The sequence below is a fragment of the Haliotis rubra genome, unplaced genomic scaffold, assembly GCF_003918875.1.
Source record: "Haliotis rubra isolate DU_JTF1 unplaced genomic scaffold, ASM391887v1 Scf10, whole genome shotgun sequence".
NCBI classification, from domain to species: Eukaryota; Metazoa; Mollusca; class Gastropoda; order Lepetellida; family Haliotidae; genus Haliotis; species Haliotis rubra.
In genome coordinates this window covers 1,662,471-1,685,964 of record NW_025764892.1, presented here as the reverse complement: position 1 = coordinate 1,685,964, position 23,494 = coordinate 1,662,471, and the positions used below count along the sequence as shown (strand labels likewise).

Here is a 23,494-nt window from a genome sequence, read left to right as displayed (position 1 = left end):
TGGTACTGCTGTTGTTGTTGTTGTAGTTGTAGTTGGTACTGCTGTTGTTGTTGTAGTTGTACTGCTGTTGTTGCTGTTGTTGTTGTAGTTTGTACTGCTGTTGTTGCCGTTGTTGTAGTTGGTACTGCTGCTGCTGTTGTTGTTGTAGTTGTACTGCTGTTGTTGTAGTTGTACTGCTGTTGTTGCTGTTGTTGTTGTAATTTGTACTGCTGTTGTTGCTGTTGTTGTTGTAGTTGGTACTGCTGCTGCTGTTGCTGTTGTAGTTGTACTGCTGCTGCTGCTGTTGTAGTTATACTGCTGTTGTTGTTGTAGTTGGCAGTGCTGCTGCTGTTGTTGTTGTAGTAGTTGTACTGCTGCTGTTGTTGTTGTAGTTGTACTGCTTCTGTTGTTGTTGTAGTTGGTACTGTTGCTGCTGCTGTTGTTGTACTTGGCACTGCTGCTGTTGTTGTAGTTGGTACTGCTGTTGTTGCTGTAGTTGGTACTGCTGCTGCTGTTATAGTTTGTACTGCTGCTGTTGTTGTTGCTGTAGTTGGTACTGCTGTTGTTGCTGTAGTTGGTACTGCTGTTGTTGTTGTTGTAGTTGGTACTGCTGTTGTTGCTGTAGTTGGTATTGCTGCTGTTGTTGTTGTAGTTGGTACTGCTGCTGCTGTTGTTGTTGTTGTTCACCGATGTAAGCATTTTTTCTCCTGTTGTTTTGTGTGTATTTAACCAATGGAATGATGTAAATAAAAAACTGCTGCTGATGCTGCTTCACTGGTACACTCGACCAACATCAGTGTCACATTAAAACCATTAAAATCCACAATGAAACCCATCTATGTCGGGTTGTCCGCATTGAGAACTCTTGTTTAAACTATGAGTGAGTGAGTTTAGTTTACGCCGTACTCAGCAGTATTCCAGCTATATGGCGGCGGTCTGTAAATAATCGAATTTGGACCAGACAACCCAGTGAGAGTGAGAGTGAGTGTACTGGCTTCGTTGAACTCTTTCACCCATTCTTGTAGCACGACTGTTACCTATTACACAGTGCACAAGGTTCCACTGCACTTACCCACCAACTTTCACTCACTCAGTCACTCACATACACAAACACTTTCAAAAATATATACAAAGAACATTCTGCTCAACCCCGTCAACTCATTTGCCAAAATATGTTCAGAGCATATGATGCTGCATAACAGAACAAATTAAATATGACTCTCGTGAAGTTTCTTATCGAGTGCAATTTATAACATTCTCGATAACCTGTTGCTGTCAACACTTGCTACATGGCTACGACGAAACAGATCAATGGTGAAATCGATTATTTTTTTATTTGTAACTCGCGTCGCTGAACTACATTACTACTTCTAAAGAAAAAACAACGTCCCACCTACTATGTCTGTAGCAGCCTGTTTGGTGGGTTTCTTAATCTATCTCAAGCCTGTGTAACACCCCTGTCTCATTTATAAGACGTTCATAGGCAATGTCAACAACTAAATACAACGTGTTACTTGCCCCTAGATCTCGGATTGATCATAATCAAAACATCAGACCAACTCTGTGATTTATTTGTGCAGAATATATGTCCTAAAACGAAAAGGTTGTTTAACAATATTGACACAGCATTTGTTACGAGGGAGAAGTACAAAGAGAGGAACAGTTAGATGTACGAGAAGCACGTGCACAAGTGCCGACAACGATATTTAAGTACTGTCGGAAATAGAAAAGCCTTTTTTCACATTTATAGCTACAATTTATGTAGTTAATATGTGAAAGTGTGAAATATCTATGTGAAATTCGGCCTAGCTACAGTCTTCAGTGTTAGGGATATAGGAAACGTAGAAAAAGGGACTTTGCCGAGGAGAGATTAGTGCAGGAATGAACCATGCGGATTTTTTTTAAATTCCAAAGTGACAGACCATGGCTTTATGCAAATTAGTGTGCGATGATATTGTATTACAAAGGACACTTTTAAAATGCACATTATGAAATTAGACTTAACTTCATTATAAATGATAGCTGACGTAAAAATGATAACTTTAATACTGAAGCTATTAATGATGTAGCTACCATGGAGTCTCACTATCGCTATAAAAACAAACAAGAAGGAGGGGTCTTTGGACATACAACTTCTTTAATATAATATGTGCGACGTTTCGTGTAGCTACTAACACCGTTATCAAGCAAGTGTTACTCTGTATCCCTAAAATTTACAAAATTGCAAATAGCATTTGTCGAAATAACCCACATCGGTCTAACTGGGCGTTCAGTTGGATGCGTAATAGATATCCAGAAAAGCGTAGGATATCCAGAAAAGCATGTTTATTCGTAAACACGGACATAACTTAGAAAACAAATACTAATAGCTGCTGAAAATAATATATCAGACTATAAGAGGGAACTGAGGTCGCTCAGCCTGTGTATGATGACCGACCGTCGACTCACCTGGCATGAAATGCATGTGCTGCTTACAGGCACAAGGGGTCATCTCAAAGATATTTTATGCCTTTATTTGTGTGTTGAATATGTCTCATCTATTGATTAACATCTTACATGTCTTTCTTTCATAATGGTTATGTTAAAGGTCACATGCAACGTAAAACACAACTTTGCAGATTCTTATACCTTTCGGTATGGACTTACCGAAACAAATCGTCAAAAAATGCAAATTCAACTTATAAAGTTGAAAAATAACGCGATGAAAAAAAAAACGCGCGAAATCGGAGTTCAAACGTTTCACTAATTTTCCCCAGACTTTTCTGGGGAATACGGGTTTCAACAGCTGGCTGCGCTCATAGCACGTGCGCAGTGAAATAGGTTCGCGCAACTTGGAAGCGGGCTGTCTGGTGAATACTCTGTGAAGGCTTTGGTGTGAGCTAGTTTCCTAATGTTTTGTTGATATCTCACAGGCGCGAGCTTTTTGTATGTTATGACAGTAAATAAACTGTTTATATAATTTCATTTGTCTATTTCACCACACGTTCTTCTTACCGAACTTTCTCAGTTCGATACTTAAAAGCATTATTTAGAGTTGACACGATTTCTAACTGTGATATAGATATGTCGCTGTCACAGACAAAACTCAATGTCTTGTTTTATTGACACCAGTGTGTCTGCCTGCCTGTCTGCTAATGACAATATTCAATACACAACTGCGATCACTGACCACATGCAATTTGAACTTAACACCAATCAGGCTATACACCATAAACAAAACGCATTGATTTATGGCCCGAGTTCGGTCTCTGTCACATTATGTAATTACACAGACAGGCAGGTGTGATACTTGAACACATGACATGTTATGATGTTTGTTGATTGCAAAATGTTATACACAAAAAATGAGCATGTATTTACAAAACCCAACTTTCTATATATACACACACAATGACCCGTGAAGGCGGCATCTGCTAATGAACCAGCCGTTACACTTGAGTGCACACCCACCCGCTCTGACTGGGTTCGGTATCCCGGCTGCTTCGTTTCGAGGGAGGTAAATCCAAGTACAAAATATTGCACTTTTGATTTGCGATTATACGCTTATAATTTTGTTTATTTGTTTTTTTCATAATCAGCAATGCATATTATATGTCATGAAGAAGTGATAATTGTGTTTTAATTATGTTTGATTTTTTTGGTTGCATGTGACCTTTAAGATATGTAGAAGAGTATGATACCCATAGAAAATCTTAAATCAGCCATCGTATAAAATGTCTCAAAATACAGTCAGGCCGCGGTAATCCGGTCCTCGTTAATCCGAATCCACCGACTTCCGAACGCTACTCACCGGGCACCAAATCATCTCCCTATATATTGTATATAATTGACACCTCGTTAGTCCGATGATTCAGTTTCCGCCTCCGAACGCTGGTCAGTCGGAACGGATTGGACTAATTAAGTTGTAAACAGCTGCGTTAATCCGAACGATTGAAGTTGACCGCGCTGCTGACTAGTCCACCCAAAGTGACACGTTGTTTGGTTAGCGACTTAGCGACTCATCCCTTTGATCCCTTTATCATAAGTGAAAGGGAAATTTCGACGACCACGCTGTTTTGGGAAAGACTTCAATCCAGAAATATATGCTCGGTACCGAATTAAAATTATAAGCTATTTTTCGCAATGTTATTGAAAACAACGATTCTCGGACACATGCTTCGGCAGCGGGTTCACAATAACATTGTCAAAGAGCAAAGTAACGATGTAAATTGAATAAACTAATGAATAAAAGCCATAATTTACGTATGGGTAGCGATTTCTTGCTTAATATGTTCAAAATAGCATTATTTTACCCAAAACTTTCGTCTAAATCTAAAAGTTTTTGTTTACGAGGACGGTATCCATTGCCGTAATATGAATGGCTGCCTTAGGTCACGTGTCTGATTTTGACCAATCACGACCCTTATTGCAGACTGTAGCGAAAAAGCGTCATTAGAAACCAATCTTTATCCAATAAAATCGCTTCTTACAACTGTGAAAATACTCTCGGCAAGGGTTCAGTGATGTTGTTGATGTTCAGAGCTTTCGAATGATACCCGACATCAAACGATTCGCCTCCCATGTTATTCATACGACGCTTCGAAAACGGAGGTATTTTCCGTTGTTATGTCATGTTATCGACCGGAAAGCCACAGATATCGGGAAATAGTGTTCGTATTAACGAGGTCTGACTGTATATAGGTGGCATGACCACCCGAAGATCGACAGGACTGGATGTTATTTGTTAATTGTTATGACATGCCCTTTACTTCCTCGGTTTGATTCCCCTAAAGGACTATCTTGTCTCAGCTGATATCTCTATCACCCAGGACCCGTGAAGATCCGGGTTAGAATGAACCTTCAGTAACCCATGCTTGTCGTAAGTGGCGACTAAAGGGGCAGGGTGGTCAGGCTCGCTGACTTGGTTAACACATGTCATCGGTTCCCAATTGCGCAGAACTATGCTCATGCTGTTGATCACTGGATTGTCTGGTCCAGACTCGATTATTTACATAACGCCGCCATATAGCTGGAATATTGCTGAGTGCGGCGTAAAACTTAACTTATTCACTCTATTCCCCGGCCCGACCCCAACACCGTCTGCTACACACGTCTTGGTTTTGCTTTTGAGACGACCCCTCCTACCTGTTTGTTTTTATAGTGATCGTGAGACTCCATGGTACAAAAAAGTAGCTTCCTCCTTAATAGTATCAGTATTAAAGTTATTATTTTTTACGTCAGCTATCGTTAAATTATAATGAAGCTAAGTCTAATTTCAAAATGGGCATTTAAATAAGTGTCCTTTGTAATACAACATCATCGCACATTAATTTACATAAAGCCATGGTCTGTTCCAAGTCGCTTTGGACTTAGAAAAAAACGCATTATTAATTATAATTCGTGTCGCCAAACAGAACCTTACTACTTGTACCCTTTGCGCAGACTTGTCTACAGCTGTATAGTAGCTGTTATCTATACCCTATTACGGAATGGTTATTTAGATACCTCTGCTCCCGCATAGCCCAGTCAGCGAAGGAGAGCATACTGTTCGTCTGTATTGTCACGTTCCAGAGAACCGTCGCAATATAATACAGCTTGTCGTTAGAGCTCACTTGGATTCAATAGTAAGTGATCTGTGTGTAATATTCCCGTGTCTTATGATACTTTCAGTACAGTGATTGTCACATAGTATTACAGCAAACTATGGTTAAATCGAACGCAAAGGGACAACTAATTATAGTTCGTTATAACCGTAGTTCTCTTTATGAATGATATATACAGTGTGTAGTCGGGACAAAATTAGTTCGTTATAACCGTAGTTCTCTTATGAATGATATATACAGTGTGTAGTCGGGACAAAATTAGTTCGTTATAACCGTCTGTTTGTTATAAGCCTGTTCACCGGAAGTGATAAGTGATACGGGACCATTATAATTTATGGCTAGTGGTGATGATGCTAAGGGGGGTCACCCATTTTGCTCTGGGAAAGTAGGGAGGTAATCAATTTTGTACATGACATGTAGGGGGGTCACTTACTTTGTACATAAATTTATGGTGGAGGTCATTCACATTGTACATGTTACTCCATAAAAATACAAATCAATTCTAACGAGAAGAGAGAAATACTTAATTTAATAATGCTATTATTGCGAAGTATCATGGCCACATTCATCTGTACACCTATTCTCACGAAACGCGCACCATTTGTAATTTTACCTGTCTCCGCGTTAAAAAAACCTTTTTACTGATTTCACCAGTTCATTTCATGTTTATATGAGGCGACAGGCTTGGTAGGTATCCGAGACATAGAAGTTGTTTATGATCTGTTATTTATGTGTGTGACTCAGGGTAAAAAGTTAGTCAATATCACCAAATTGTGCATGTCTCCAATGATAGTTAAACATTTGAAGTGAATAGTTAAAAGTACATAGACATCTAGTGTGAACAAAACAGATTACATTTTCCATTTAAGGTATTGTCCCTTTCGCCCATACCCACATATGGTTTAATTGCTTTAGAATTTATGTTTAATATGATGTTGCCAAAAAAGTGCAATCTACATTACCCCATGAAATTGACTATATAATATTATTTTTTAATTATATTTATTCATTAGATAGTATTCCTTATTTACAGTTTTGTATTGGGACAATGCAATATCAATCTCATAAGATAAAACTGTACACCCAGTGTCACCAAAAGGTTTTTAAAATGAACGGACCTATTCAGTAGTAATAACTAAGTGAAGGATATGCTCTTGCTTTACACTTTAAATGTGTGGTGGGTGATGAAGGACGTCTGTGTAATCTACGTGGCCTCATTTCCAAAGGAGCATCTTCTTTTTCTCGGATTGCACACAATAGTTACGTACCTTTGGCATTGACCGTCCACTGGCTCCAGAAGTAGTATTGGCGCAGTCATCCAAGCGCCAAAAGCACATGGCATGACGGACATTTTGTTCAGTGGCGTGATTGAAATGTGCACGATTGCCCAGTGACACTTTACAGTTCATCACACACTATCAGGGTTACTCAGATAAGAGAGTTTTATGGATCTAAAGTTAAAGTTCTAAACATTAAATGATTATTTACTTATAACTGGCTTATCATTGTTGATATTCTACATCTAACTAAACATGTAACGTGATTACAGTTTGGATGAATTGTCTCTGTTCTTATGTACTGTCTGTACTTTAAATAATGAATGAAACGAAGAAACAGTTCTTTTTTGTAGTTTCTCTTTTGTAGCTTTTAATGTATACACCTGGAACTTAATTGAGCACCCCCCCCTATTTTCTGGATGATGAGAAACAAAACTTGCTGTAACTTTCTCACTATTCCAAAGATAGTGGAACCTTAGCTATTGTGAAACATACGATCTATTGGCAAATGAAAAACAAGACAATGATTCCAATTCGTGTTGTTTTAATAGCGTAACCAATGTGATTTGGTCACTATTGATTTTTGATGAAAATAGTCACTGAACAAGTATGGTCGTAGCATTATCAATGGCTGACTATTACAATAAATGATGCACAAGGAATGTCACATGCTAACATCTGATGGGTCTGGCATCAGTATCGGGTGTATCCCCCACGTGCTTGGATGACAGCTTGAATCCTTCTCCTCATGCTACTGGTAAACCTTCTGATACGATCAAGTGGCAATTGCCGCCATTCTTCATGCAAAGCAGCTTCCAGCTGTGCAAGATTCTGGAGAGGGGGTTCTCTCAACCTCACACGGCGTCCAAGAAAGTCCCAGATGTGCTCCAAAGGATTCAAATCGGGGCTCATTGCTGGCCAAGGTAATGCCATGATAGCCTCATTCTGGAGATGTGCGGTCACAGCACGTGAACGATGCGGCCTGGCGTTGTCGTCCATGAATATCGGGTGAGTAGCCAACGGATGGTTGTCAAAGTGAGGCACGACAACTGGATGGAGAATATCCCGGATGTACTGCTGACCATTAAGATGTCCTCGGACAGTCACCATTTGCAGTTTACAGTCGTGTGAAAGACAAACCCAGATCATAACCGATCCTCCACCATAAGGAACAGTAGGGTGGATATTCCTGGGCACGTAAGCAGTGTTTTATGCCCCCACACTCTCATTCGACCATCTGTAACGTGGAGGAGGAACCTGCTCTCATCTGACCAGTGGACCCTCCTCCATGTCCTCAGGTTCCACTGCCGACGGGCCATACACCACTCCAGACGTCGTCTCTTAAGGAGATCAGACAGAGCAGGACGTTTGATGACTCTTCTGAACCTCATACCAAGTGCCCTAAGGCGATTTCTGACGGTTCTGGTGGATAATTGTCTGTAGGGTAACCACAGGCGCTTCAAACCCGAACTTGTGGGAAAGGGTTCTCGCCTTACCAGACGTGCCAGGCTGCGATCATCACGGGCCGTTGTCTTCCTGGGTTGTCCAGGCCTTGAACCATCTCTCACATCTCCTGTCATCTGATGTTTCGGACAAGTCGGCTGATGACCGAGTGACTGTAGCCCAGTTGTCGTCCAATAGCTTTGAAGGACATGCCTGTTGCATGTATGCCTACAATTTGCCACCTTAGTGCTTCAGAAAGTCATCTCCTCGCCATTTCAGTATTCATTAATGGAGACAGTTACAAATTTGTCTGCTTTTATACCCATAAATTGCATATCAGAGAAACTGAGTTTTGGGAAAAGTGTGGGTTGTATGCTTCACGTGCACAAGGGATGCATTGTGACGAGTGCAAAGGAACTGAAACACCTTTTTAGACTACTAGAGATGTGTTGTAATACAGAGATATCATTCATGTTTAACGATGGTTAACAGTTGCTCTACTATCATGAAATATATCAGGGGGTGCTTAATTAAGTTCCAGGTGTATATAAATCTGTGTAATCGAATAGCAACATTTCACCAGTAATTTTCTTAATTTCTATTTGGATATGGTAGTGTTGCTGTAACGTAGATTACAAGGTTTGTATTCAAGTTGTATAATGGCCAAGTTTTGTTGTTTAGCACTATATAATATAGGTAAATCCTACGTGAAACATATTTCCAATAACACTTAGTTTAAAAAAAACCTGTATAGTAAGTTTGATGATCAATTTATGCAAATTAGGTTACCCAGTGATGAGTACCCAATCATGATTGGCGATCTTCGTGTTCTTCTTGACATGTGACTTTTGATAGTTTGAATTTTGTGAACAATAAATGATGTTCTAACAGTAAAATGATCGTTTAAAGAAAAGAACTTTAATTCTTTATCATTTGCAGATATCAGTCGGTGCACATTTCGTGAGAATAGATGTGTAAGGTTCATGAGGGACATGCTTGTACTAGCTCCTCTCCGAATGTACGGATATTGTAAGTGTTTCCTACCATTTGTCCATATTTAATCTGTGACAGTTTTCTTTGTAAGTTTTTGAAATGTCTTTGATCGCTCAAATGTCATGTGGATTTGCATAAGACCATGTCCATGTGTACAAGTTCAGTAGTCAAACTGAATTATCAACTGATCACATGTCGTTTCACTTACCTGTTTCAATGGGATTTGAGCCCCCAGCAAAGCATTAGGTTTTGAAGGTTTTCAACCGAATCACAGCAGATCACTCTGATCAAAGTAGGAGAAGTAAAACATGATGGTTTTGTTTCAAATATTGCCAGTTTCCTTTCTCCAACAGTTCGACAGCTAATGTTGAAATAACTGGTCCTTGATTTTCATCAATGGTAGACTATGTTATATAAATATCGATTGTATTCGAAACATGTGTTTTCATACTGCTGATCCAGTATTAGTCGGATTCATTCTGAGCACTGGTTAATTCAGCAAGTGATGATAGGCGTTGGGGATGAAATATCCTTCATTAAGTGCCTATACAGATGAAACTTGATTTGGCTTTGCATGTGTTTGTGACGAGCACCGCCGGCGTGACACCTTTTCAAAACATCTGGAATCATCACCTAATCGATAGAGTTCATAAACTCATGCTCAGGATATAATCGGAATCAAATAATTGATATTTCGATGTTTATGGAAATGATTATTATATCGAAACCGGATGGTAAAACTAGTTTCTTTTCAAACTGCTGTTTCAGTATTAGTCGGACTTCTAACCGCCTGTGTAGATTGCCCTGAAACAACATGTTCTCCAGGTTTCTGGGGCCCAGAGTGCGATGAGCCCTGCCCGACCAACTGTGACGAGGAGGAATCAACCAAGAAAGTCTACTGTGACAAACCAACTGGCAACTGTGCTGAAGGCTGTAAAGCAGGATACTACAAGCCACGTTGTGATGAGAGATGCAAGGACTGCACAAGTGGACGTTGCATGCAAGTGGATGGTGCCTGTTTGCCAGGGGGATCGTCTGGGGTTCTTCACCCCAACACACTTCTCGTAATGCTGGGTATACTGAATCTAGTCTATGGAAACAGAATAGCCGTGATAACTCTTACCCTGTCATATCTAGGTACGGTGTTAGGACTTTTCTCAAATATAGAAATGTCTATGTAGATTTTGTTTTTAGGAGATAATTATTAAGATTTACATGCATTGGTGTCGATGAGTATACGATGTCGGACAATTGAATAACCTTTGGAATAACCACTGAATAACATTTGGTTTCAGTCGTTTATGCTGATGCCTGTGGCTGCACGTACTGTAAACATCTGCAGTGTGACTCCTCTGGACATTGTCTTCATGGATGTGCTGAGTCTTACAACTATGGTCCAAAATGTCAATATGAGTGCCCGAATAATTGCAATGACCTTCAGTGTACGGTAGCCACAAATGGACAACCTAAATGTGCGGCAGGGTGCAAAGACGGATTCTGGGGAACTCACTGCGCCATTCCCTGTAACAAGAGATGTGGAAGATGTAACGGCGTTGACGCATGCCTGTCCTGTAATTCCCATTACTTTGGACCTGATTGTCAGTCCGACTGCATTGAGAAGTGCAAGGGGATGTCTTGTAATCCAGATGGCACCTGCAGATCAGACACGTGTGTTGACGGGTGGTATGGTCCGTACTGCCACATAGAGTGTTCCTCCACATGTAAAACCTGTGATAAAGTCACGGGGACGTGCACCAGCTGTGATGTTGGCTGGTATGGTCTGGACTGTGCAGATCAATGTCCCCAAATTCCAGATAGCACCTTCTGTTCAAGGCTGCGTGACGCAGACATATGCCCAGTTTGCGCTTATAAAAGTCACGTAAAACCGGACATTTGTGGTAAGTTTCACAAACACTTATAAACACTTTGGAGATCTCCAAAACGAAACATTTTACAGACGCTTGAATGAATATTCAGTTTAAATAAAACTCTGTCCTCATTGGACAGTTATAAAAGTGGTGATGTTCGGTTATTTTAAGATTATATGATTTCATATTTTGCGTCTGTACGTTATCTCGACGCATACATCTGGCAATTATCAATTGTGTATAAAACTACATTAAGTAAACTTCAATTGGTTTCCAGTTTATGACCCTGATGAATAGTGCTAATAGTTCAGTTATTTAACTGTCAAACTTTAAACAATCTTCTCTGAAGTTATGGTGATAGTAACATACGCCTTAAAAACCGAATTCTGGTTTTCTTTGGATAAAATTTGTTGATGACCTTGTCTAATAGACAAAGACTAGTTTGGAAACTGGTATTAATCTCTTCTTGAAATTGATTTTAAGGTTCCCCATCCAATTGGAATCTTTTCACAAACATCGGGCTTCTCTGCTTGTCAACAATGACGGTTCTGGTAAGTCAGTTATACAGACACGCCGATCAGTGTCACTAGTCGAGATGTAACATGTGGACAAAATGATCGACTCTACGACCCCAATTTCCGAGGGACCCGTGAAGATCCGGATTAGAATTGGTCTTGAGCAACCCATGCTTGTCGTTAGAGACGACTAACGGGATCGGGTGGTCAGGCCTGTTCACTTGCTTAACACATGTCGTCGTATCCCCATGCTGTGAATAGCAGTTTGTCTGGTCTAGACTCGAGTATTTACAGACCGCCATCACATAACTCGAATATTGGTGAGTGCGGCGTTTAACAATAAACAAACAAAACAAATAATTTCCCAGGTCGAATTCCTCCCATCAGTAATATGTCATAACATCCAATCAATATGAAAGTTGTATTTGTCCAACCTGTTTGTCTGATGACGTGTGTCTGTGTTTCAGGCCCTGAGTACAGCCTGATGTCACCGTTAGGAAACCCAGCACCATATGGACGACAGCAGATGATCGAACCCGGGCAACGAAACCAGAAACATTGATTTTTATTTCATTGTTTGTTGAAATACTTCTATATCTACCTCCTAAAACCTCCGTAACCGATGTGTGGATATGCCTGGATAAGTGAGCCCGCCCGATTTCGATGGGATCAGGATTTCTTAAAATACATTTAAGTTAGAGAACTGAATTTTTAAATGATTGAGTTACAAAATATCTCGTCCTAGATTAATGGGAACACGTTTATATGTGAAAGCATGCTAAATATGTGAAAGCATGCTAAAAGTGTGTTGCCGTGTCAAGCCGTCTCGTCATCTCAACACGAAATCCTCCACATACAAATAGAAAGTAAGAGATGTGGAAAGAAATATAATTACATTCAAGGAGAAATCATGATCAAAACAGTAAAGCAGCAATGATCAAGGGCCATAAGTGGTTGAAAGAAATTGTGACACTATTTGTAAATCTCTTATATAAAGTTTGTCCTAAAGTCACGCAGTGTGCACGGACTTGTCAAGGATGGAGCAAGGGCCATAACTCTGTACAAATATTTTAATACAACAATAAAACCGGATTACACAGAGTCCGGATTTGACAGATTCCACTGTATATCAATTTTCGAACTCATTTGAGATCGGGACCACTAACGTCAATGCGTAATTTCCATTTCACTAACTTAAACAGTTATACTTATCTACTGTTGACTTTAGAGTAATACAAACCCCAGTGTGGACGTGTTTCCCCCCTTTTACGTGTATTTGTGTACGGTTTGTTTTGCATTGATTTACAGGTTATAGTTATAGACATCAGCCGGTATTGCAAGCTGACTGTATCTATACAGAGATTTATTAGTTTCCCTTATGATTCATGGCATATATTTCCAACGGCTATAAACACCCCCAAACCTCTTTTCGTGATTTTCGTAAACTCACTATAAACGCCCAATGATGAATTACTTAATTCACTTAATACGGTAAAGTACCGTGCTTGCCCCCATTGTTTGGGGTTCAGGACAGGCTTGCTGGGGATCTGCCTGTCTGAACTGATAGGCCACAGGTTACTGGTTATTACATATTGGTTGTTTTCAGATGATGTTGGCGTTATATATTATCAAGCGTTGGTTGACATACCAGTATTGATTTTGGGTGGTGCCATATCTAGGAATATTATTATTATTATCGTAGGATATTTAAATAGAGCACATATCCAGGCAACTAGTTCATGCTCACGCATGCGCTGGTAATTTTTCCCTCGATCATTGGATGTCAATCTCAACGGCACATTGTAGTATCAATCTCAACTCCCTGGGGAGTATACAACTCTTGCAGCCACTAGGCGCACCGAGTTATTGTGGCTTTCTCATCCTAACGAAGTACGAATATGTTATGGTATATTTTGTTTTGCACGGTATAGATATATGATGTAAGGTGTTATATATAAGGACTAATATTGTTGCCATGGAAAAGTGTGGGTTGATAATGGTGCCATGGTGAGGTTTTGGCTGTCAATGATTCATTACATTTCGCCCAACCAAAGGATATGCTGGCCAATAATAAAGCTAGTTGGAACATTATACTACGCACAACTGAACTCACTGTATACTGTTTTCATCTTGATTTCGCTGATGAAGTGTCCCTAAAATATATGGCGTATGTTTAACAACGCTTTATGTACAGTGATAAACAACCAGGCAAAAGTATATATATATGCATATATTACATAGATAAATAAAGACAGAATGCCTTTTTCTCCAACATGTTTCGTTCGTTACTCTTCAGGGAGATTGTAGCGGTTACCAATAAAATAATAATAATAATTATATAATCTGGGACACAGTGGTATATATCCGAAGGTATAGTCTTATACACACCGGGACACAGTGGTATATATCCGAAGGTATAGTCTTATATATATATATCTTGTGTGTGGGTGTGAGTGTGTGTTTAGCCATAACTACATCTTTATCTCATAGTCACCTGACGAAAATGAAATCTCCACGAGTGAAAATGTCAGCTGTGGCGGGCAACGATCCTCGTTCCGAAGTGCTATTCAAAATAAATTTGATTTTAACATGAGCAAAACTTTACACATACCTTCAGATACATATGGTAATTTTATCACTAAAACACTCATAAAACAAGAAGGTGACCTGCAGAATCAGCATACAGGATTACATGGATGACATTGCTAGGTTGTGTTAATCCTAGTCACCCATTCAGGATATATCGTAACAAGATAGAGATGTGTCTGTAGACACATGCTTGTGTATACAGTCAGCTGAGTGCGAGGTGTCCAGTAATACCTCAACTAAATCGCCGTGTTTCATATCTGGAATAGCCGTCTTCCACACTCTCACATACACTCATTCAGAATGCAATCACCTCCCCTGTTGTAATATTTTCGATGCCATGCAGAGACTTGATGCTTGAACATACACCTCCATCCTAAACATCTTAAAGTGTCAATCTTTAGTCATAGCGGACAGCCATCTGTATACTGGAGGAAACTGACATTCTTCAACCACTTTCTGATTTATCATTAACGTCTTGCAACTCCACTAGCAAGCATCTACCGACACTGGGTACCTTTCGTTTATAAGCTCGTGAAATCTGTTTCATGTAATGTGTAAGAGACAAAGTGTATGATGTCAACAAGAGGATTCCTACTGGACAACGGTTAAGAGGTTTTACGGCATGCGTCTATATATCTAGGTCAGAGATAAGACCTAGCTACAATGGAGTATGGATAGACCTATCCTCACACAGCCATCTCCTTCCCGATATACAGACCCCAGGTCCCCGAGCACCCCTAGATCCCCTCGGGACCCAGACCCACCCCCCAGGGACATTGCTTTCCTTGAGGGACAGGATGAGTTGAGGATATACCAGCAGTTGGACTTACTGGACGGTACGTGTGTGTCTGTGACTGTAGCTATAACTGCAGACTGTAATAGATGTCACGAAACAAAATCTGTATCACATCTATGTATTAAGATTCAGTATATTGTATGTGTAAAGTCATGTGTACAGGTGCTGTCTTAAAGTACCTCGTACTACTTGAGGTTATGTCTTATAAATGGTTCTATTTTCTCATCCACCGCTGTTCTTCTATGTACAGTATTATGTACACAGAGAAATAACAGACAGATAAAGCCGAAGGTATAGTCTTATATACACCCGGGACACAGTGGTATATATCTTATATTGTCTTATATACACCCGGGACACAGTGGTATATATCTTATATTGTCTTATATTCATCCGGGACACAGTGGTATATATCTTATATTGTCTTATATACACCCGGGACACAGTGGTATATATCTTATATTGTCTTATATACACCCGGGACACAGTGGTATATATCTTATATTGTCTTATATACACCCGGGACACAGTGGTATATATCTTATATTGTCTTATATACACCCGGGACACAGTGGTATATATCTTATATTGTCTTATATACACCCGGGATGCAGTGGTATATATCTAATATTGTCTTATATACATCCGGGACACAGTGGTGTATATCCCAGGGTATTGTCTTATATACACCCGGGACACAGTGGTATATATCCGAAGGTATCGTCTTATATACGCCCGGGACACAGTGGTATATATCCGAAGGTATTGTCTTATATACACCCGGGACACAGTGGTATATATCGGGAGGTATTGTCTTATATACACCCGGGACACAGTGGTATATATCTTATATTGTCTTACATACCGAAGGTATATATCCTTATATACAGCGGGGACACAGTGGTATATATCCGAAGGTATTGTCTTATATACACCCGGGACACAGTGTTATATATCGGAAGGTATTGTCTTATATACACCCGGGATGCAGTGTTACATATCCGAAGGTATTGTCGTATATACACCCGGGATGCAGTGGTATATATCCAAAGGTATTGTCTTATATACACCCGGGATGCAGTGTTACATATCCGAAGGTACTGTCTTATATACACCCCGGATGCAGTGGTATATATCTGAAGGTATCGTCTTATATACACCTTGGATGCAGTGTTACATATCCGAAGGTATTGTCTTATATACACCCGGGATGCAGTGTTACATATCCGAAGGTATTGTCTTATATACACCCGGGATGCAGTGGTATATATCCGAAGGTATTGTCTTATATACACCCGGGATGCAGTGTTACATATCCGAAGGTATTGTCTTATATACACCCGGGATGCAGTGTTACATATCCGAAGGTATCGTCTTATATACACCCGGGATGCAGTGTTACATATCTGAAGGTATCGTCTTATACACACCCGGGATGCAGTGCTATATATCCATAGGCACTCTCTTATACACCCGGGGATGCAGTGGTATATATCCGAAAGGACTATCTTATACACCCCGAGATGCAGTGAAATATCAGAAGATATTTTCTATATACCCGAAAACAGTGATATATCTGAAAGGACTATCTTACACACAGCCGGAAATACAGTGCTATATATCCGAAAGGACTATCTTACACACATCCGGAGACACAGTGTTATATATCCGAAAGGACTAATTACACACACCCGGAGATACAGTGCTATATATCCATAGGCAGTGTCTTATACACCCGGAAATACAGTGGTATATATCCGAAGGGACTATCTTACACCCCCGGAGATACAGTGCTATATATCCATAGGCAGTGTCTTATACACCCGGAAATACAGTGGTATATATCCGAAGGGACTATCTTACACACACCCGGAAATACAGTGCTATATATCCATAGGCAGTACAGTCTTATACACCCGGAAAGTGCTATACATCCGTGGTATATATCCGAAGGGACTATCTTACACACCCGGAAATGCAGTGGTATATATCCGAAAGGAGATACAGTGCTATATATCCATAGGCAGTGTCTTATACACCCGGAAATACAGTGGTATATATCCGAAGGGACTATCTTACACACACCCGGAGATACAGTGCTATATATCCATAGACAGTGTCTTATACACCCGGAAATACAGTGGTATATATCCTAAGGGACTATCTTACACACACCCGGAGATACAGTGCTATATATCCATAGGCAGTGTCTTATACACCCGGGGATGTAGTGGTATATATCCGAAAGGACTATCTTACACACATCCGTGGATGCAGTGGTATATATCCGTAAGGACTATCTTACACACACCCGGAGATACATTGCTATATATCCACAGGCACTGAAAATGTATGTGATACGATATTGGGTATATTTCATGCAAATATCAAGCAATACGGTAACAGTTCAGGATACAGTGTAAGTCTGTGCCTGATGCTTGTTAGACCCAGATACGTGAAGCGCTCGTAAAAGCGCGCGCACACACACACAAAGTTGTGACATCATCGTTACCCTGCCGATCCCAACCGGTTAATGTCTCTATGACCTGGCTTGAGCTTTATCCAGCGCCCCCAGTCCGGACAAGATACCTGTGGGAAAACACGGACTTCCAACTCTGTTTCCTGGAGTCACTTCTATTGCCTTGTATGGCCACTAACCTAATCCTCTGTGTTTCAATATGATTTGTTATGTATTTATTGATCTTGCGTTTTTTTACTGTTTTCATACTTTAGGTCTGAAGTTACTGACTCCTGGCTTATAATTTGAATTCCAACTTGGGAATCAACTCGTAACAATACCAATGGCATTAGGCTGGTTTCAGTCTTTCAATGCTTATCATTTGTTAGTTTCAGCATTAAATCGAAAACATCACATATGGCTTGGTCAGTGAAAAGTATCTCAATATCTCAATTCAAAATGTCTCCTTCCACTAGTTGAGGACAATAGTTGTTTTGACGTCTATAATACATATTTACAGCTACCTTCCTGAAGACTAGCTTTCACTATGATATATATTTACAGCTACCTTTTGAAGACTAGTTTTGAGCGGTACAACACCTACACTATATGTAACGCTGACGATGCAGCCTGTTACTTTGCAAAGGAATGTGAGTATTTGGAATGATTAAACAAAGTCATATTACGGCAATGGTTGAAGATTATCTACACGCGTTTCTTTTTTGTTATGTTGTATAATGTATGACATCTTTCATTCGTCATATTTATTTCTACCTGATTCAAATATCGTCATAGTAGATATGAATTATGGGCTCGTCACGGCGGCTCCTCACAAGGGTGCAACAATGTGTGAAGCCCATCAGGGGCCCCAACCCCTAAACGCAAGAAATATTGGAGTTAACTGAAAATGAAAGCTGGACACGTAGATCATCTAAATCAATCTAAAGCTGCATTGATGACTCTCATGCGTGAAACTGAGATGTTTACATGTATATGCTTCGTGTGAATATGGTATTGTATATGTACACCCTCGAATTTGACTTAACAGACAAAGTTGTTTTTAACTGACTTGAACCATTGTCCTTTACTTCTTTGGGATGAATCCTTGTTTATGATTTCCGGTCACAGTAACAAATTATGTTTTCAAACATTTTGAATACTGTTTGTTTTGTTCAGCAAGTGAGACAAAATGGCGGATCTGCCTCCATCAACGACCAATGACAGTGGAGATTAAGGACAACTATGGAAGCGTCGTGATGCGATTGGACAGACCCTGGCGGTGCCGCGCCAGTTGGTTGTGTTGTTGTCACTTACAGGAAATGTTCATAGAACGACCGCCAGGGGTCGTATTGGCATCGGTCACAGAGAAGTAAGTACGAGACAAAACAAAACATGTGATTTTGCACAAAACATTACATTATAAATGAACACTTATATCATATACATGGTGACTTTTACAAGTTGGCTTACGCCGCACAGGCTTGAAGTGCAAACTTGCAATGCTATCTTGATTCAAAAAAGATTTTTATGTTTAAACATAATATTAGTTTCCCATTTTATTTTGTTTTCTTATCTGCTAATACAATTTACAATGTACAATGCCATGACGTAAGTATAACATTTGAAGTTTTGGCGGGAGTAGAAACCAGACCGGAACTCCTCTTCCACATGTCCAGTGCTTCATGCAGGGTCTTTGTTTTTAGTGAAGTCCATCTGATATGAAATAACATGAACATGTGTCTGCAGCTGGACGTGTTGGCGGCCTGAGTTTGACATCTCTCTGTCTGGGCAGGGAGGCTTCATGTTGAGGGGGGCCTGGTCCTCATGTCGCTGTGGATCACGCAACAGATTATATGTAAGTCTCATTCATTCATTCATTCATAAACCCTCTTTAAACCACAATGCCTGGTTGAGTGTCCATCACACTCTGTCAAAAACACCGAATGAGGCCATGTTCACCTGATAAAACAAATGCGTTAGAAAGAGTCTCTGTATTCATGTACCCTGGACTTCGTGTACCGAGATTCACCCGAAGACGCGCTTCCATGCTGCTTCCACCTTTGACGGTACAATGCAGTAGGGCTGTAACGATGCATCGAACTATCGATGGATGGCAATTGTTGAGTCTCCGATAGCAATTAATCGATGGTAGAAACGAAAAATTATCGATGCATCGATAGTATGTGTGACTATCGATAGTTTAGTAATGGACTTCCGTTGATAAATGCGCAGCGCAAAATACAGGAAGTAAAAGATTCGTTCACTTTGATTTTGAGTTATCCACACCTGTTTAATACCTGTTAACTGTTTACTTGATCTGGGTTTCAAGTTTCTTATCAAAAGAGACTGAAACTACTTCAACTTGTTTTTATTTATTATAAACTATACATTCATTTGTGAAATGACTTCAAATGAGACAATTCAAGGATAATAAAAACTATTGAAATGGTATTGCAATAGTTGGTCGCAATAGACTATCGCTATCGCAATAGTGGTTTCCCCCTCAATAGTCACCCCTATAATGCAGTATCTAAATATACGCATTTAAAGCTGCAATAAGCATGATCCAACACGTGGTCCAACTTGTCTTTCAACTCGTGGTCCAGCTCGTGATCCAACACGACGTGGTCACACACTCAACCAGATCACACATTGAAACCGCCTGATCCTCAGTCAGTTCTCGCGTGATTTGGTAATCAAGAGATGTTCTGTGAATGTTCTGGCTCAAGCTCGTCTTGTGATCCATGCCATCATCCATCATCTCACTGAGAGACATATCAGACTGTTTTATAGTTATAGACTTGACGCACGGTTCCAGGTGTACGACCGATCTGAGGAGAAAGTAGCGGTTATTTCCAAAACGTACGAGACCTGTACAGCGAGATGTGCATTCCTGAATGACTTCAAGATCCAGTGTAAGTAACGCAGAGTGAACCTATCTGTGATATGAAGCTAGAAGCTGGAAGAACATGAGTACATGGCACGTTTTGTGGATAACCACTGATGAAGGAGCAAGAAGTATCTCTGAAACGTCGTGATAAAGAATAATGGTAATTGTTATCGTGTCATGTATTCTATATGTGACATACAAGCACTATTGATTGTCCAAATTGATGTAGTCCAATCACACAAAATACTTATGTCCACAATCGTAACCTTGTCATTTGACGTCCGAACGTTACATTTTGAGTGTTGTATTGCCAGTCTCTGAACTGTCTTCTTGTGGAGTGTTCACAATGAACTATACAAAAGGCTGACACGAAATAACAAAAAGTTGTATGGGGCATAAAATCTTCATTCACGCCATGATTCAGAGCATGAACATGCGTTAGGTTATGTCCCGCAGTCGAATAAGACGTTCGTTGCAATGTCTTCGTTTACCGATCCAAAATCACTCAGATGTGGTGTAAAATTACGATTTTGCGAAATGTATTTTATTTACCCCGTTAAGCCGAGGAGTTGATTCAGCTCTCTCATTCACTAAATGACTTTTACAATTTTCTTAAACAAACTTTGATCTTGACCACTCATTATACTTTGGTTTAAGAAAACACTTTAAACTATGAGATAAAATAATATCAGGATTGTGCATATGTGTTTCCATGTGTTCTAGACCTGTCGCCGCTGTCAGCCCAGGACAAGATGCTCATTCTTGGGGCGGCATTTCTTGTGGACTTCAACTACCTGGAACTTCGAGTGTGACGTCATTGACACTACTCCACACCACGTGACCACGCTGTGTCATCGGCGTACCTTATATAACCGTATATAATATCGGACAAGGATCTATTATATATCTGCTCGATGTGCTTGTCAGATACTCATATGCAAAAGTGATCAAACTAATGTTGTGTTTATGTTCAGTCAAACCCCGTTGTGTCGAAGTGATCTACGTAAAACTTCGAGTAATCCGAAGTTCGACACAACCACAGAATGATAACTAAAGAAGAAAAACGCAGGGCCTCAGGGGACTTACTGACACAAGGCTGTTTGACTGTACATAAATATCTTCCACTCGAAGATAAAGCTGAAAATATGTAGCAGAACAAATTCTTCTGTTCCTGAAACGTCTATCATTTTAAATATGTATACTTGTACATAGGCTGTATATTGAAAGGCAATATGTAACTATATATGTATATAAGACGTGTCTATTGCTTTACGGTATGTGTAATGAAATCTGTCCCTCTGTATAAAAGGTAACTAGCCTCAATCCTTTCTGTTTTCCTTCGACTTAATGAGATGACGGGTCACACTGACACAAACTGACAAGCGGGCTAGTTCTGTGGATATACAACTTCTTTATTACATTTAACTTACATTATATGCGGTAGAACTATCTCCCTTGTTCGCCACACGAACTTCCAAATGCCACTCAAAGAATTTACTGACAGAAATGAACTTGGACGATAGTCCTATGGATATACAACTTCTTGTGTGGATCCCTGATGGACTCAACCCAACAAAAGTACTAGAATCTGTACTTTACTGAGAAAGTGTAATCCCAAATATACCATATGTTTCAAAACAATTTGTCAGATAAGTATTGATAAACATCATCTGAGGTTTTCTTAGACAATATGCGAACTGTCATAGGAAACATCTGTGTGAAATTTGGGGAGAGGACGTTTATGCAAGAAGTAGGCATTCCCATTCTCACTGTGCTTCAATCTTTCCTATCTGTTCTTCCAGACACACATGTCATGGGTTTTTCTTGGATTGGCAGAAAGTAACCAAGGGAACTTGTCCAAGATGTTTGAATTAAGATTCGAGTATATCGATAGTCATAGGTGCCAGTTAGATGCCAGTGATTTACACACCTGAGTTAGCTCAAGTGAAACAGCAACGCCGGTCATATTCAAATTTATTACTCTCCCGTTGAAGATATCACTGTTTAATAATTTTACACATTTTATAATAACATCACGTGGTGCCGTACGTATGACGTAAAACTGGTTTACAGTTATGACGTCACAATGCTAATACCTCTGTCACAATTTTATTAGGCCTTGCTTGACTCGTGGAAAGCTGAGAGTCATCACACTCGTTGAATTCTTAGGAAAGAAGTACTTTGCTCGGTAATATTTTGCTAATGTTGGGTGAGTAATAAATAAAACACTAAACGATGTACCGTGTAATACCATATTTATGAAACTCGTGAATGGTATTGGTATCTAACTCGCTTTCGCTCGTTAGATACCAAACCAATTACTCTTTTCATAAATATGGTATTACAATGGACATCGTTTAGTATTCTCTATATATGCATAACGATTCCAAGTAAAGGGAAGTATCAGAAAGAACGTACAGCAGGCAATTTCATTTTATGTGGAGAAATGTTGAAGCAGATCCAGTGTTTGGTATATACCTTGTAAGGTATATTGGAGCCTGATCTTTTACTGAGATTTCAAATAGCAGCATACGACCCATGCTCAAATGTGTTCGGATCAGGGATACTATATTTGGTGCCTTAGTCAGCCTTTCAAAACGACTGACTGACTGACTGACCGAGTTCAGTTTTACGCCGCTTTTAGCAATATTCCAGCAATATCACGGCGGGGGGACACCAGAAATGGGCTTAACACATTGTGCCCATGTGGGGAATCGAACCCGGGTCTTTGGCGTGACGAGCCAACGCTTTAACCACTAGGCTACCCCACCGCCCCTATCCTTTCAAAACGTTTTGTGGTAGACGTGTGGCCGAGGACAGCTGCAAATTTAACGCATCAGCGAAGAAAGTTGTGTCCGATGCAATTGCCTGTTTTGTGCTGTACTATATGTCCCAGTGATGTTTCCAGGTGAGAAGTTAACACGCCTTGCACGTGTGATGACCGCAACCGATGGGAGAAGATACGCTTACATATTGGTGAACATCTGGTCCCGTCATTATTTGACGGTGATCTATCAACACATATCCATAGTTAAAAACGATATCATCGGATTACGGGACGTTTGACGCTGTCATTGAAAAGTGTGTCGCCACACTATGCTGCC

The 23,494-nt window shown here is 40.0% G+C and overlaps 2 protein-coding genes across 2 annotated transcripts; both read left to right on the top strand.

Annotated features, from left to right (window-relative positions):
* Window positions 1–5,485: 5,485 nt before the first annotated feature.
* On the top strand, window positions 5,486–13,929 carry LOC124254132 (platelet endothelial aggregation receptor 1-like). The gene is made up of 6 exons (XM_046688041.1): window positions 5,486–5,582; window positions 9,221–9,310; window positions 10,043–10,411; window positions 10,570–11,172; window positions 11,626–11,693; window positions 12,125–13,929. The coding sequence occupies exons 2-6, from the start codon at window positions 9,265–9,267 to the stop codon at window positions 12,140–12,142; spliced, it is 1,104 nt and encodes a 367-aa protein (XP_046543997.1). The 5' UTR covers window positions 5,486–5,582; window positions 9,221–9,264; the 3' UTR covers window positions 12,143–13,929.
* Window positions 13,930–14,905: 976 nt separating this feature from the next.
* On the top strand, window positions 14,906–21,713 carry LOC124254048 (phospholipid scramblase family member 5-like). The gene is made up of 6 exons (XM_046687939.1): window positions 14,906–15,082; window positions 18,065–18,150; window positions 18,677–18,869; window positions 19,247–19,355; window positions 20,319–20,415; window positions 21,114–21,713. The coding sequence occupies exons 3-6, from the start codon at window positions 18,718–18,720 to the stop codon at window positions 21,200–21,202; spliced, it is 447 nt and encodes a 148-aa protein (XP_046543895.1). The 5' UTR covers window positions 14,906–15,082; window positions 18,065–18,150; window positions 18,677–18,717; the 3' UTR covers window positions 21,203–21,713.
* Window positions 21,714–23,494: the final 1,781 nt, after the last annotated feature.

What these genes read in the sequence shown, in the direction of transcription:
- LOC124254048 (XM_046687939.1), top strand. Translation starts at nt 18,718, where the DNA reads ATGACAGTGGAGATTAAGGACAACTATGGAAGCGTCGTGATGCGATTG. An exon ending in TTGGCATCGGTCACAGAGAA is followed by an intron (nt 18,870 to 19,246) that starts GTAAGTACGAGA and finishes ATGTGTCTGCAG; the next exon opens with CTGGACGTGTTGGCGGCCTG. An exon ending in GAATGACTTCAAGATCCAGT is followed by an intron (nt 20,416 to 21,113) that starts GTAAGTAACGCA and finishes CATGTGTTCTAG; the next exon opens with ACCTGTCGCCGCTGTCAGCC.
- LOC124254132 (XM_046688041.1), top strand. Translation starts at nt 9,265, where the DNA reads ATGAGGGACATGCTTGTACTAGCTCCTCTCCGAATGTACGGATATT. An exon ending in TCTCCGAATGTACGGATATT is followed by an intron (nt 9,311 to 10,042) that starts GTAAGTGTTTCC and finishes CTGCTGTTTCAG; the next exon opens with TATTAGTCGGACTTCTAACC. An exon ending in TCTTACCCTGTCATATCTAG is followed by an intron (nt 10,412 to 10,569) that starts GTACGGTGTTAG and finishes ATTTGGTTTCAG; the next exon opens with TCGTTTATGCTGATGCCTGT.